Below are 12,894 nucleotides of genomic sequence, written 5' to 3' on the forward strand. Positions count from 1 at the left end.
CATTAAAGACAGTAGATTCAAGAATATTTGGCTCTAATGTGTAAGCCCTGGATGTGCTGTGAAAATTGGAAATGATAGAGAAAGACAAAATTGAAGCAAGAACCTGGTTTAGACCAAGTATACACAGAGGAAATGAGTGCCGGAGGAAATATTTATAATTGACAGTAATTAAAGAATGTTTCTCAAATATCTAAGAGAACTTCAATATTTTTCCAAATCACATGTGAAGTCACAATGAAGGCCCAAAACCTTCAGGGGGTTTATAATCTATTAGGATTATAATCTATATATAATAGGAGTTTATAATCTGTTTGTGATAACAGAACACACATACACATGCAAAATTGAAGAACATTTAAGTTCCAAATTCTGTGGAATTGCCTATAAATATCAGAGAAGTTCAGAGAAGGTGGGGGCCACTCTGCCAGTCATAGGACTCTTGCTCTTCTTGTTTCAGGGGATATAGTTTTCAAATATCAAAAATTGAAACTTTCACATCTTTCTATGAGCACACCAAGAATTTGTCCAAGTTCTGTTCACTCCCAACACTCCTCTCATCTCAACACTGTTCAGCTACGCAGCATGCCTAACATCTTCACTCCTCTCCTCTCACAAAGGTGTCATCTTGTCCCTGTGAGAAAATGCCCAGGAAACTCCATACATCTGAGATTTGCCCTAAAATACGGGTGGACCTTAACTACAGGACCATAGGTAGACAAAAATATTTGTAAAGCACTTTGCAAATGTTAAAGGATTATATAAATATTATCCATTGTTATCAGTTACCTTTCTGAATTCCTACTATTCCCTATAGGAATTAGGTGAAAAGAGGCAAAGGGAACGTAGAAGGGAGTTGATTGGTTCACTGGCACTTGAATCAGGGTTGATTACCTCTATAGCCAAGAAGGAATTCAGACAACAAACTGGATGATCTCTGTGGTACCTATACTTCTACTGCATGACCTCTGAATTGCTGGCTCCTTCCATCATGCTAGTGAAGATGTATTAGTAACTGTTATGAAACTCTACCTTTGACCACAATGATCTGTAGTCCAATCAATTCATCAAACAAAAATTGCTGAACATTATTGAAGGCTGCTAACTCCATCCCCTTGCTACTCACTAGACCTGGCCAACACCCTCTGGCATCTACCCAGTTTCTCTATCTTTCTCCCAATTACATTTGTTCCCCATCACCTTCTCAGAAGGGCAGAAATTGGAGAGGACAGGAGTATGCTGTTTATTCAACCTGTAGAGACTTCTCACTGGAGTGGGCAAGGGACCACCATCTGCTCAAGTGGCTCCTTGAACTAATATAAACAGTACTTTGTCAGCTAAGGACCTACTCTCTCCAAGACTCAGGAGAGATCCAGAGCAGGCAGAGTGGGGAGAGAGAGATAGAGAGATGATGGATTGGTTAAGCACTTCCTATGTGACAAACATTGTACTAAGCATAGGTGAAACAAATACAACCACAATTCATTCCTGCCCTCAGGAAAGTTATTTTCTAATAAGAGAAAAAAAACCCATGAAAAAGGAAGTAAAAAAGTTGGAGAAGGAGGAAAAGTGGGGAAATGTTGAGATGGCCAGGAAGTGGCATTGTGACTGATGGCTAGCAAGACAACGCTTGTCATTTTCTGGTGTCCCAGGAGTGGATTCCATGATGCCTTGAGGAGTGAAGAGATTGGAAGAAGGGATAAGGATGATGGTGAGGAAGGGATCCAGGAAATCAAGCAGGGAGGGTTTTCAAAACTAGCCAATTTGGGGAGGAGAAGTTGGACCAAAGTGGGAAGACAATAGCCTCAGGTATACTTGATTGGGGAACACCTTTGTATGAACCCTTTCAGGTACGAAGGTAGGGCTTTCCTTGGCCTCTGTGTATTTTCTCCAGGATGTTTGTTTGGTCTGCTATCTATATCCATGCACAGAATCTCTTTGACGAGAGGCCAAAATATGTTTTTCTTGCAACCTCATCAAATGAAGAACCATCTTCATTTGCATAATCAATTGTCAGTCTGGCAATCACTGATGTCTAAGTGGTCAACTTTTTTTTCCTTTTATTTAGACTGAAGACACTTAAAAGTGAAATATTTTTACACTGCTTATTCTGGACTTAGCACTTAAAAAAAGCAACGTTTGAATTACGTTGGATCCTCCCTTTAACAATAATGGACCAAAGACGATGCCATATAACCTAATGGAGAGCAAAATGTATTTTGTGGAGCAAGAGAGTGGGAGCAAAGGAATTTAAGCGATTTCAGAACTTGAATAACTCTGCTTTCAAAAGTAATCAGGAAGCCAAAAGTGAGGTCCCATCAATGAAGTACCTACAGTCTGATCAGAGAGGAGCAGCTAAAAGGGCTGCCATTTTGAAATCCATATTTAGAAAACCAGGTGGGCTAAGGAGAACAGAATTGTGTAACTGACTTCAATGCCCAGGTTCAATATTGAGCAAGGGGAATGGTCGTATTAATTGCCTGTTAATGTCTAGACCTGCATTTTTTCCATCTGTAAAGTCTAGATGGGTCTATGGATAGATCCATCTCACACACTGGTGGCTTCTATCCCCACTGGACTCTTTGTTGTTGGGTAGGTGGGAAATACCTTCACAATAACTAATACACAACAAATATTTGGAACACAGTCCATTTCTAAATCGGGGGCTTCCAATGCTTCTTTCCTAGTCCCTGGAGCTCCAGAACAATGAAGGGCAGAGTAGGGTAAAATGGAGAGGAAAAAGGAGCCTTCCAAGTTGTTAGCGCATCGAAGTCTTTGGCTTTCTGCCAAACTGAATTTGGTATAACTGACCCAAGAAATCTCATAATCTGGATTCAGAAGTAGGATATCAATGGTCTAATTGTTTTTAATTTCTTAGTGTCTCATTTCTTCCAAGCCCTTCCCCAAAACCCTAGATGAGCACTGAGAAACATTGGATTTAATAAATTACGTAGAACTCTCAGAAACAGCCATGTTTTTCCCTCCTTGTTTCTTCGCAGAGGGGAAGGACTCTGAATGTGCAATATCACATATAATATCAGACTTTTTTGAAAAGTTGGCTAGTTTTACTGAATGTTTTTCCTCTTCTTTTTGATTCTTTTTTAAAGGTATAGTTCTTGGAGAGGGGGGCAAGAGAAAAGAATGCATTGGGGAATGAATAGAGACAAAATATATCAATTAACTTCAGTTTTTTAAGGAGAGGTATCCAACATGTATAAAGATAAGTAGATGAAGTCACTTTGTAATATATGTAATTCCCAACCTAAGTTCATAAGTCTAGAGACTGAAGAGGACCTGAGAGGCCATATAATCCAAACCTCCCATTTTGCAGATAATTAAAGTAATTTACCCAAGATCACACAAATGGTAGTGGAAGGGCTGATATTCATACTCAGGTCTAATAGCAACAGATTCAACATTCTCTCTACTACACCATGCTGCCCTTACAATATGAATGGTCCCCAGCAATTGGTGATGCAGCTAAGGGACCATGTGGCCACAGACCTTTTCCTCTATGGTTTCACCCACTGGTATTTCCCTCTTTCCTTTCTCCCCTTCACTCTTATCAGAATGTTACCTGGGACAGCCCTCCTCCACTCTAACCTGAAAACCTGATTCATGGACCCATAGAATAGTAACTATAAACTTGAAAACTCAAAAAGTCTTTAGAGACCCTCTAGTGTAAGCACCTCATAGTGTGGATGAGGAAACTGAAGCCCAGAGTTCAGTTTTAGACATGCTTAGTTTAAGATGTCCACAAGACAACCTGTTCAAGATGTCTAATAGCCATTTTGAGATGTCTGAATGAAGAGAAGTTAGAGCTGGGCAACTAGATTTGAGATTCATCAGCACAAAGACAACTGAGTATGTGGGAGCTGATGAGATCACCAAGTGAAATTGTATAGAAGGAGAAGAGAAAGGGGCCCAACACAAAACTCACTGCTATAGACTGCACAGGTTAACTTCAGAATCAGGATTAGAAGTCAGCTCTCCTTTACTCCCACTCTGGTGCTCTCTCCATGGTACCATCCTGCCAAAGCAAGGTATGATGGAAAATAACACTAATCTTGGGAATCAAAAAAACTATATTTGAATCGCATCCCTGGTCCTCACTAGATATAAGACCAAGGGCCAGTCATTGAACCTCCTGGAATTTTGGATTCTTCATTTTAAAAGTGGGATAATAATATTTGTACTGCCCTTTGAGGGTTGGTATAAGGGATGAAAGTGCCTTGTAAACCTCAAAATATAATATAAATATGGGTTGTTTTTAGGAAGCCCCAGTCCTTACAGATCCTTACCCTACTGATATCCCAGTTCTCAGTTCCTGTCTTGCTGAAGTCCTTTGTCATTGGTATATAGAGCCATTGTCAGTGGCTTAGAGCCTGAGTAATCCTCATTTTCACTGTCAAGTTTGGGGTAAGAGGCAGGGAGCCCCAATACCATAGCTTTGGGAGGAACTGGGTAGAATTCTGAATGGAACTTCCCAAAGAACTGTGACACATGAAGTGAAGAGAGGGTGCTATACTATTAGCAGGATGCCAGCCTTGAAGCACAAGGAGGCTTTGGTGTGTGGGCCTGGCATCTATGACTGTGATGGAATACTACAGTGCTCTAAGAAATGATGAGCTCAATGATCTTAGGAAAACATGGATAGACTTACATGAATAATGAAGAGCAAAATGAGCAGATCCAAGAGGACTGTACTCGGTAAAAGCAATATTGTTTTAAGAACAACTTTGAGCAAATAAGTCATTTTGACTATTATAAATACCCAAATTAACTACAAAGGACATATGAAAGAAGATGCCATCTGCATCTGGAGAAATAACTGATAAATAGAAGCATGTATAGAATAGCTTTACATGTATATGTATATACATATGTGTGTGCATGTATGTATATATACACATACATGTATATTTGTTCTCTAAGGTGGGGGGAGGGAAGAAAAAAAGAAAAATTTACATGATAACTTTATTATACATTTTAAAAGAATAGTAAGTTATACAGAATAAATTTGCAGTTTCACAGGCAATCACCTTTTGAAAATTATACTATGTTGTAGAAATGCTTGTTTTATTCCACAAATTAAAAATAAAACTAAGTTAAAATGTTGGTAGGCAAAAAATATGTATGACAAAATTGGGTAGGTGGGAAATGCCTTCATAATAACTAATTATTAATTATTATTGGTTAATAATAATTAATGATAATTAATTAGATTAATTATTAAATATTAATAACAAATATTTGGAACACAGTCCATTTCTAAATTTGGGGCTTCCTATGCTTCTTTCCTAGTCCCCAGAGCTCTAGGACAATGAAATCCTTTCTGATTGGGTCAATCTTCTCACTGTCGCAAGGCCTCATTCCCATTTCCTTGCCTTTGCTCATATTGGTCCCTTGCCTGGAATGCCCTCCCTTCTCACATCCACTTCAAATCACACCCACTCTGCAAGGCTTGCTTCCTCCAGGAATCTTTCCTTAACCACTCTACTGTTTATAATCTGTGCCACACAGTTTGGCATTTGCTTATATACTGATCTGTTTATTCTTGTTTCCTGCATGTTAGTCTTGGGAAGGGAACATGTCTTCATCAGAATGCCCAGAGTTTTACAAACAGAATTTTGAGGGCATGCTTGATGCTCAGCAAACACCTACTGACTGTCTGAACCAGCAGCAGACATTCAGGGAAGAACAGAATGAATGTAGGCTGGCATAAAAGTAGGGAAGAAAAAATCTACTATACTTGAAGTCAGGAAGCCCTGAGTTCAAATTCCCTCTCAGCAGCACTTGCTAGTTGTGTGACCATGGTCAACATGGTCAACAGAGTTGTTGAAAGGGTCAAGCAAGAACACACAGCATGAATAAATGAAGGAGCATTTAGTAATAACATAATATGTGCCACACACTGTGCTAGGTGCTAAGGATACAAGTCAAAAGATTCCCTGCTCTTAAGGAGCTCAGGTTCTAATTGAAGGAGATGACATAAAAGAAAGTTTAGCTAAAGTGTAACTAGAAATACTTCAAAGTCCTCAGGATGCAGATGGGTAATTATACCCGGGCATCCTTAGATAGCCTAAGGCTAAGTAGATCAGATGAGAGTGCCTGAGTAATGCGGGGTACAAAGGTAAGGCAAGTGGTAAGGCTCAGTGTCCCTCCATTTCACTGGAGGGAAGTGAATACTTTCTCAACCAAGTTGTGTTCATAATCAAGAACCCTGGACCCAGTGGGGAAGGCACCCCCAGTGGTAGCAAGCCTTCTAACCTTTCAGCCTTATTCTGTATTCTGAGATGACGCAGGGCCAGCAGAGGGGGTGAAAGAGGAAGGAGAGGTGGGAAGGACCCCCTGGCGAGTCTGGAGTCTAAGTCTCCCCCTCTAATGTTTATTATCTCCATGATCTCAGACAGGTTCCTTAACCTCCTAGTCCTCAGTTCTCTCATTTATTAAATGTGAGGGTTGGAATAAATGACCACTCAGTTCCCTTTCACTTGGAGAAAGGATAGTCTGAGAGGCTGGCAGGTGATGGAATCTACTTCCCAAACAAGTAATTACCTGAGTCACCTTCAAGAAAGGGAGCAGTCCTTCATGGACCACTGCTTGTTGGACTGAGTTGGGGCTAGAGGAGAGTGGGGTAAAGAGATAAAGAAGCCATCAATAAGTCCAATGGGATCTTGCAAAAGAGTATCCTTTGGGGACTGATCTATGGGTAGTCCTATGATATACTGGGAATGCACATTTTCTTTTTCAACAGAATTGTGTTTTACTTGCTGGCAAAGAGCAACAATCCACTTGTAGCACAGGGAGAAAGCTGCCAAAAAAATCAAAAGAAACCAGCAAGCACGAACCTATAACCTATGCCTGCTTCCCCATCCCCTAGATAGAAAGCTCAGAAAGAGAGCACTCGAAATTCTGCTCGACAGTTTTCTAGGAGAAGATGATTCTGTTGTAAATTATTGAACGTTTCATTTAAGCTTCATAAATAAAACTCAGACGAAAATGTTATATGTAAGATCAGTTTGGTAACATATAATTCCTATCTCCCTTGCTCTCTGTCACCCTTCATCTCTGTCTCACAATTCCTTCTTTATTATAGGCAATTGAAGGTCTCAATCAGTTGCCTGAGAGAACTAGTTTATATCTCAAAGGTAATCTAATTTCTGCAGCCAAGGGGCTTGTCTAGTATATAGACAAGAGACAACTGTATTCCATGTGTGCATGCTAGGGTGCTAGACTTACTCGATGCAAAAAAAGGGAACTCTGCCCAAGTCAAGAGATGTGGACTTCACTGATTCCTGGTCACCATATATCATGGGTCTGAACAGGCACTCAACGATTCAGGCTTCAGTGAACCAAAACCAAAGGGAAGACTGGCATATGTACCATGTATACACCAATGCATTTGATATGCATCTTCAGAAGGTAATTTTCCAGTGAGTGTTTGACAACCCTGCATACAAATGACTGGCCATAATGGAGGCAGTATGGTTTTGGAGAAATCACTGAACTGAAAGACCTAGGTTTTAAGCCCAGCTTCATCTTTTATTAGTTCTGTATGTGTGTATGTGTTTGTGTATGTGTGTGTGTGTGTGTGTGTGTGTGTGTGTGAGAGAGAGAGAGAGAGAGAGAGAGAGAGAGAGATAAGCTTGAGTAGGACGTTTGATCTCTCTGTACCTCAATTTCCTTCTCTATAAAATGGGCATAATAGTATCCTCTCTATTTACTTCACAGCATGGCTTCCTACCAAACAAGAGAGCACATTACAAAATGATTGTCTCATGTGTTTCAAGGAACAAGTTCTCCTGAAAGTTACCCTATTGTCAGTTCGCATCAAATGTCTCAAGCTAAATTGCCTTACTCAACATTCAAGGGAATTTTCTTTAAATATTCTTCTTTGATTCCACACCTAGACTCCTTCATCCTGAACCCACTCTATTTCTCAAGTCTATTCCCAGGTCAAGCAAGGGATTCCTTCCTCCACCTTGGCCCTATTCCACATGACAGCGAAGGGTCAAAGGACAATAAAAAGTAGTCCCTTTCCCCCCAAAAAAATTGCCAATTATGACAGATGAAAGATAAGTTAGAGGTTCCTCATTTTATCTGTAGGTGACCAACACTGTTGCAGAGGCCCCTTGGTAACATCTAATATCCTTCCTGAGTGTATTTCTAAAATAAGTAAAATAAGATGGTTAATGGATTGTAGCGAGAAAAGGAGTTCAGGATGGAGAAAGGAAAAGTCCAATTAACTCCTACATAAACAGGCATATGCAAAACCAGATCAATTCATTTCAAAACAATTCAGCAAATATTCATCAAGTGCCTATTATGTGCCAGGCACTGTGCTAGTCCTTTGAGATAAAAAGACCCAAAATGAAACAGTCCTTGTCCTCAAAGTGGGGGAAGGTAGACTATGTACATAAGTAAATTAATACAAACTGTATTACCGAAAGAGGGACAATGCTAATAAACTCAGAAGATCAGGGAAGGGTTGAGTGTAAGAGGTAGTCATGAGGTTTTCCTTGAAAGAAGGAACCCAGCAATTCTGTGAAGCAAAGTGGAGAACAATGCATTCCAGACATGGAGGACCACTTGTATCAAGGCAAAGGGGCAAGATGTAGAATATCCTTAAAGAGAACAGTTAGCAGGCTGTTCGTCTAGAAAAGAGAAGGCATGAAGGTGAGGGATTTCAAATAAAACAGGAAATATAGGTGGGAGTCAGATTGTCAAGGGCATTTAGTCATAGACTGAGATGTTTCCTATTGGGAATAAGTAACCACTGAAGTGTTTTGAGTAGGAGAGTGACATGTTCATACCAAAATTTTAGGACTATCAATTTGCCAGCTGCTTGGAAGGTAGATTGGAAAGGGGAGATCCTGAAAGAAGACAGATTGATTAGAAAGCTATTGCAATAGCCCTGGAGAGAGATGACAAGGTCCAAGCCAGGATAAAAGTTGTATGAGTGGAGAGAAGGGGAGAGATATTGTGCAGGACTGATAAGATTTGACAGTTGAATAACTAGGGAAGTTTATGAGAGAAAGAAAAGTTAAGGATGACTAGAAGAAGTGAAAAAGGGTGACTGGAAGGGCAAAGAATCATGGGAACATAGATATAGAGCAGGAAAGACCTTGGATTCTGCTGAGTCCAACCCCTTCATTTTATGAATGGGAACCTGAGGCCCAGAGAGGCTAGGTGTCTTGCCCAGTGGCACAGGTGGTATTCATCAGAGGTGAGATTTCAACCAAGGTTCTCTGACTGGATACAGTACTCTTTCCACTGCACCATGAATGATTGTACTATCAACAAATATAGGAAGGGCTGCATATATGGGATTGGGGGTGAGGGACTAGGGAAATAGATTGAATTCCACATTTTAGACATGTTGAGTTTGAGATGTCTACAGAAACTTCAGAAAGAAATTGGGAATAAAAAACTGGAGTTCAGGAGGGATGAAGACTGCATTTGGGAATTGACTACATAGAGGTGATAGCTGAATCCACAAGCCTTGCTGATGAGATCACCAAGGTAGAAAGTGCAGATGGAAAGAAGAGATGACAGAGCCCAAGATGCCCAGCCTTCTCAAGAAATGTAACCTTTCCTTCCTGTGTCTGGTGATAGATCTCGTGCCAGGGACAGAATATGGTGTTGGGATATCGGCGATCATGGGCAGTCAACAGAGTGTACCGGCCACCATGAATGCCAGGACAGGTAAGTGAGGAGGATCACAAAGATATTGCCACGAGGGAATCAATTTGAATAGACTGATAGATGAATACTAATGCCAGGTGAGGCTGCCTCCAATGACATGCGAAGGTTTATCTTATAGGAGAGTCAATCAGAAAGCAATATCCCCAAATGTCCATTTCCATTCTCAGCTACTAACACCTGGGTTGGGCGTGAGGAAAGTCAGAGAAGGAATAACCCAATATGTTTATCATATGAAGTGATGTTAAGAGCTGTCAGCCAGGGTGAAGTCCCAACCCTGTTCCTCAAAGATCTGGTCAGTGTTAGCCAGATTCTAAAGGAGTTATTTAATTCAACAAGATTTTGTGAAGCACCATTTACATGCCAAGCATTATGATGATACTGGTGATACAAAGACAAAAATGGGATAGCCCCTGCCTTCAGGGAACTTACACCAGTCACAAATAAAAATGAAAGACAGAGGGGAGAGAGTTCAAACAGGCCGAGGTGCATAGTGCAGCTAGTCTTGGATTGGAGCTGTGGTTCCCCCATCATGCTCATTTCAGTCTAGTGAATCTGATGGTCAGCTGACCCTGTCAGTTTCCTGAATTCCTATCACGGTAACAAGTTCTGGAAGGTTCACCAAGGTTTAGGTCCAGACCAAGACAATCTGGAAGAATTAATTACATAATCCAAACTGCAAAGAAAAGTCCCATCAAGTTCTATTCCATCCTACGTCTAGAGACTTCTTCTAGAGACCAGGCTAATCCAGGGCCACCCCAGAGACTCAGGTATACACATTCAGGTTAGGGATAGGGCTGCTAGATCAGCCTCTGCCCCTGTTTTGGCCTATGAAAGCCCTCTCATATGAAATGAATCAGAACTAATCTAGGTGACCCAGGGGTCTTCTGGCCCAGGATGTCTGAACCTGCTTCAGTCCAGTCCTGTATCCCTATGGCCTGCCCAGACTCCAAGTGACTGGAATTGGGATGGGGGCTGGGAGTTAGGAAGGTGGCCAGAGTGAATTCACCCCAATAGTCTCCTTGCTACTTGATGTTAGCATGGTTTTATATTAGGCAGCTTACTTGGAGACAGAGACAGATAGGAAGATAGAGACAGAAAGAAAATTAATGGGAACAGAGAGGATTCATCACATTCTAAAAAAGACTGAGAATCAGTAAGAAGCCTCCTCCCAGGGGTGGATATATTCCAGGGGTATCTGAGCTAATAATACCTTTCAGCTGATTGTCCATCTGCTTGCAAGCAGCTGGCTATCTTTCAAAAAGCAAGGTGCTAACAAAGTGTGAGATCATTGTCAGCAGTGACAGGCTAATCCTGGTGGCTGGCAGCCCTATCTGATTACCTCGAACCCCCAGGGGTGCCAATCCCTGCTCAGAATCGGGCTATGCTCCCCAGGACTGCTTTTCCATAAGCTGCTTCTGCTGAGTCTGATGAAGATCCCGCCTTTTGCCCATAGATTTGGACAATCCCCGTGACCTCATGGTAACAGCCTCCTCTGAGACCTCCATCTCCCTCATCTGGACCAAGGCCAGTGGTCCCATTGACCACTATAGAATCACCTTCACACCTGCATCTGGAATGTCCTCTGAGATCACTGTGCCCAAAGACAGGACTTCATATACACTTACAGACCTGGAGCCTGGTACTGAATACATCATATCAGTTACTGCAGAAAGAGGCAGACAACAGAGTATGGAATCCACAGTGGATGCCTTCACAGGTATTGTGATTACAGAGACACCTAGCTCAGCTCAGACTGATTTCTAGTGATTTGGCACTGATCCCATCCCAGAGGCATGAAAATCACAGGTCTTAGGCCAGGGAGGGAGAGGGAGAGCTCCAGTTCCTGCCTATATACTCCTACGATGCCAGGGAGCAAAACATCTCACTTGTTTTTAAAGCTTTTCCAGTTGAAATAGACTTAACATACATTCTAATACTTATTTCAAAGAGAAGAGAGGAGAATGAAAAAGAGAAGGGGAGATGAATAGGAAAATGGAAAAGGAGAAGGAGAGGAAGAAGGGAAAGGTGGAAAAGCGGGGGAGAGAGAGGGAGAGAGAGAGAGAAAGAGAGAGAGAGTAGCTCTCAGGTAAAACAGTCTTTTGAAGGTAGTTTGTGTGTGTGTGTGTGTGTGTGTGTGTGTTCATCCATGAAAGAGAAAAGAAGGTAAAGGGAAAAGGAGGAGAAAGAAAGGAGAAGGGGGAGATAAAAGAAACAGGAAAGGGAAAAGAGGTAAAGGAGGGGAAAAGGAGGGGAAGAGAAAATGGGAAAGGGGAGAAGAGGGAAAAGGAGGGAAAATGGGGAGGAGGGAATGCCAGATTACGTGGTAAGAATATAAAAGCAACAAGAAAAGTTTGTACTAAGAATAGTATCAGCCCAAAGAGGCTGGCTTTGTTTCATTCCTTTCCAATGGGCTTTCATGTCTTTCCAAGTAATCAGCCATCTTTGAAAGAGAGATGCCCTCTACCATACTATGCTGGCCTAAAATAAGGGGATATACAGGAAAGGGAACCTTCACCCAGTCTTCTCCCAGTCCTACCTGGTCACCTCCCTTGACTAAAAACACTTTGCCCTAGGAGAGCATTGGAAATAGCCAATGCTAAATACTATTAGTCCCAGAGAAATAAAACCAGACCTTGGCATCATTCTTGCCCATGAGCCTATGCCCATTCTTCTGTGGGGAAGAAGAGTCTTGAGGAATACGTGTAGTGGTCAATAGACTCTTGGTTCCTATTTGTAAGGCTTTTCTAGAATTCCAGAACACGTTTGTCCATAGGCAATAGGCTGTGGAACACCTGCTGCGTTGCTGGTGTCTAAGTCTAACTTTCCTTTTGGCTTATAGGTTTCCGTCCCATCACCCATCTGCACTTCTCTCATGTTACTTCCTCCAGTGTAAACATCACCTGGAGTGACCCATCCCCTCCAGCTGACAGGCTCCTCCTGAACTACAGTCCCCGAGATAAGGAGGAAGAGGCTTTGGAGGTCTCTTTGGATGCTACCAAAAGGCATGCCATTCTGATGGGTCTGCAACCAGCCACTGAGTATATTGTGAACCTGGTGGCTGTCCACGGGATGGTGACCTCTGAGCCAATTGTGGGCTCTATCACCACAGGTAAAATCAAGAGAGAGAAAGGGGAGGAGGAGAGTAGAAGTAAATCAGCAATAAAAAAACAAAAAAACAAATTAGGGAAG

The 12,894-nt window shown here is 41.7% G+C and overlaps 1 protein-coding gene across 2 annotated transcripts in view; it reads left to right on the plus strand.

Moving 5' to 3' along the window:
- TNR (tenascin R) overlaps window positions 1–12,894 on the plus strand; it is a 111,985-nt gene that overhangs the window by 44,207 nt on the left and 54,884 nt on the right. For both annotated transcript variants that reach the window (XM_072648566.1, XM_072648567.1), the window contains 3 exons: window positions 9,616–9,705; window positions 11,159–11,422; window positions 12,545–12,814. In XM_072648566.1, coding sequence (XP_072504667.1) covers window positions 9,616–9,705; window positions 11,159–11,422; window positions 12,545–12,814 — 624 coding nt within the window. The remainder of the gene's footprint in view (window positions 1–9,615; window positions 9,706–11,158; window positions 11,423–12,544; window positions 12,815–12,894) is intronic.

The sequence above is a fragment of the Notamacropus eugenii genome, chromosome 2 (assembly GCF_028372415.1).
Source record: "Notamacropus eugenii isolate mMacEug1 chromosome 2, mMacEug1.pri_v2, whole genome shotgun sequence".
NCBI classification, from domain to species: Eukaryota; Metazoa; Chordata; class Mammalia; order Diprotodontia; family Macropodidae; genus Notamacropus; species Notamacropus eugenii.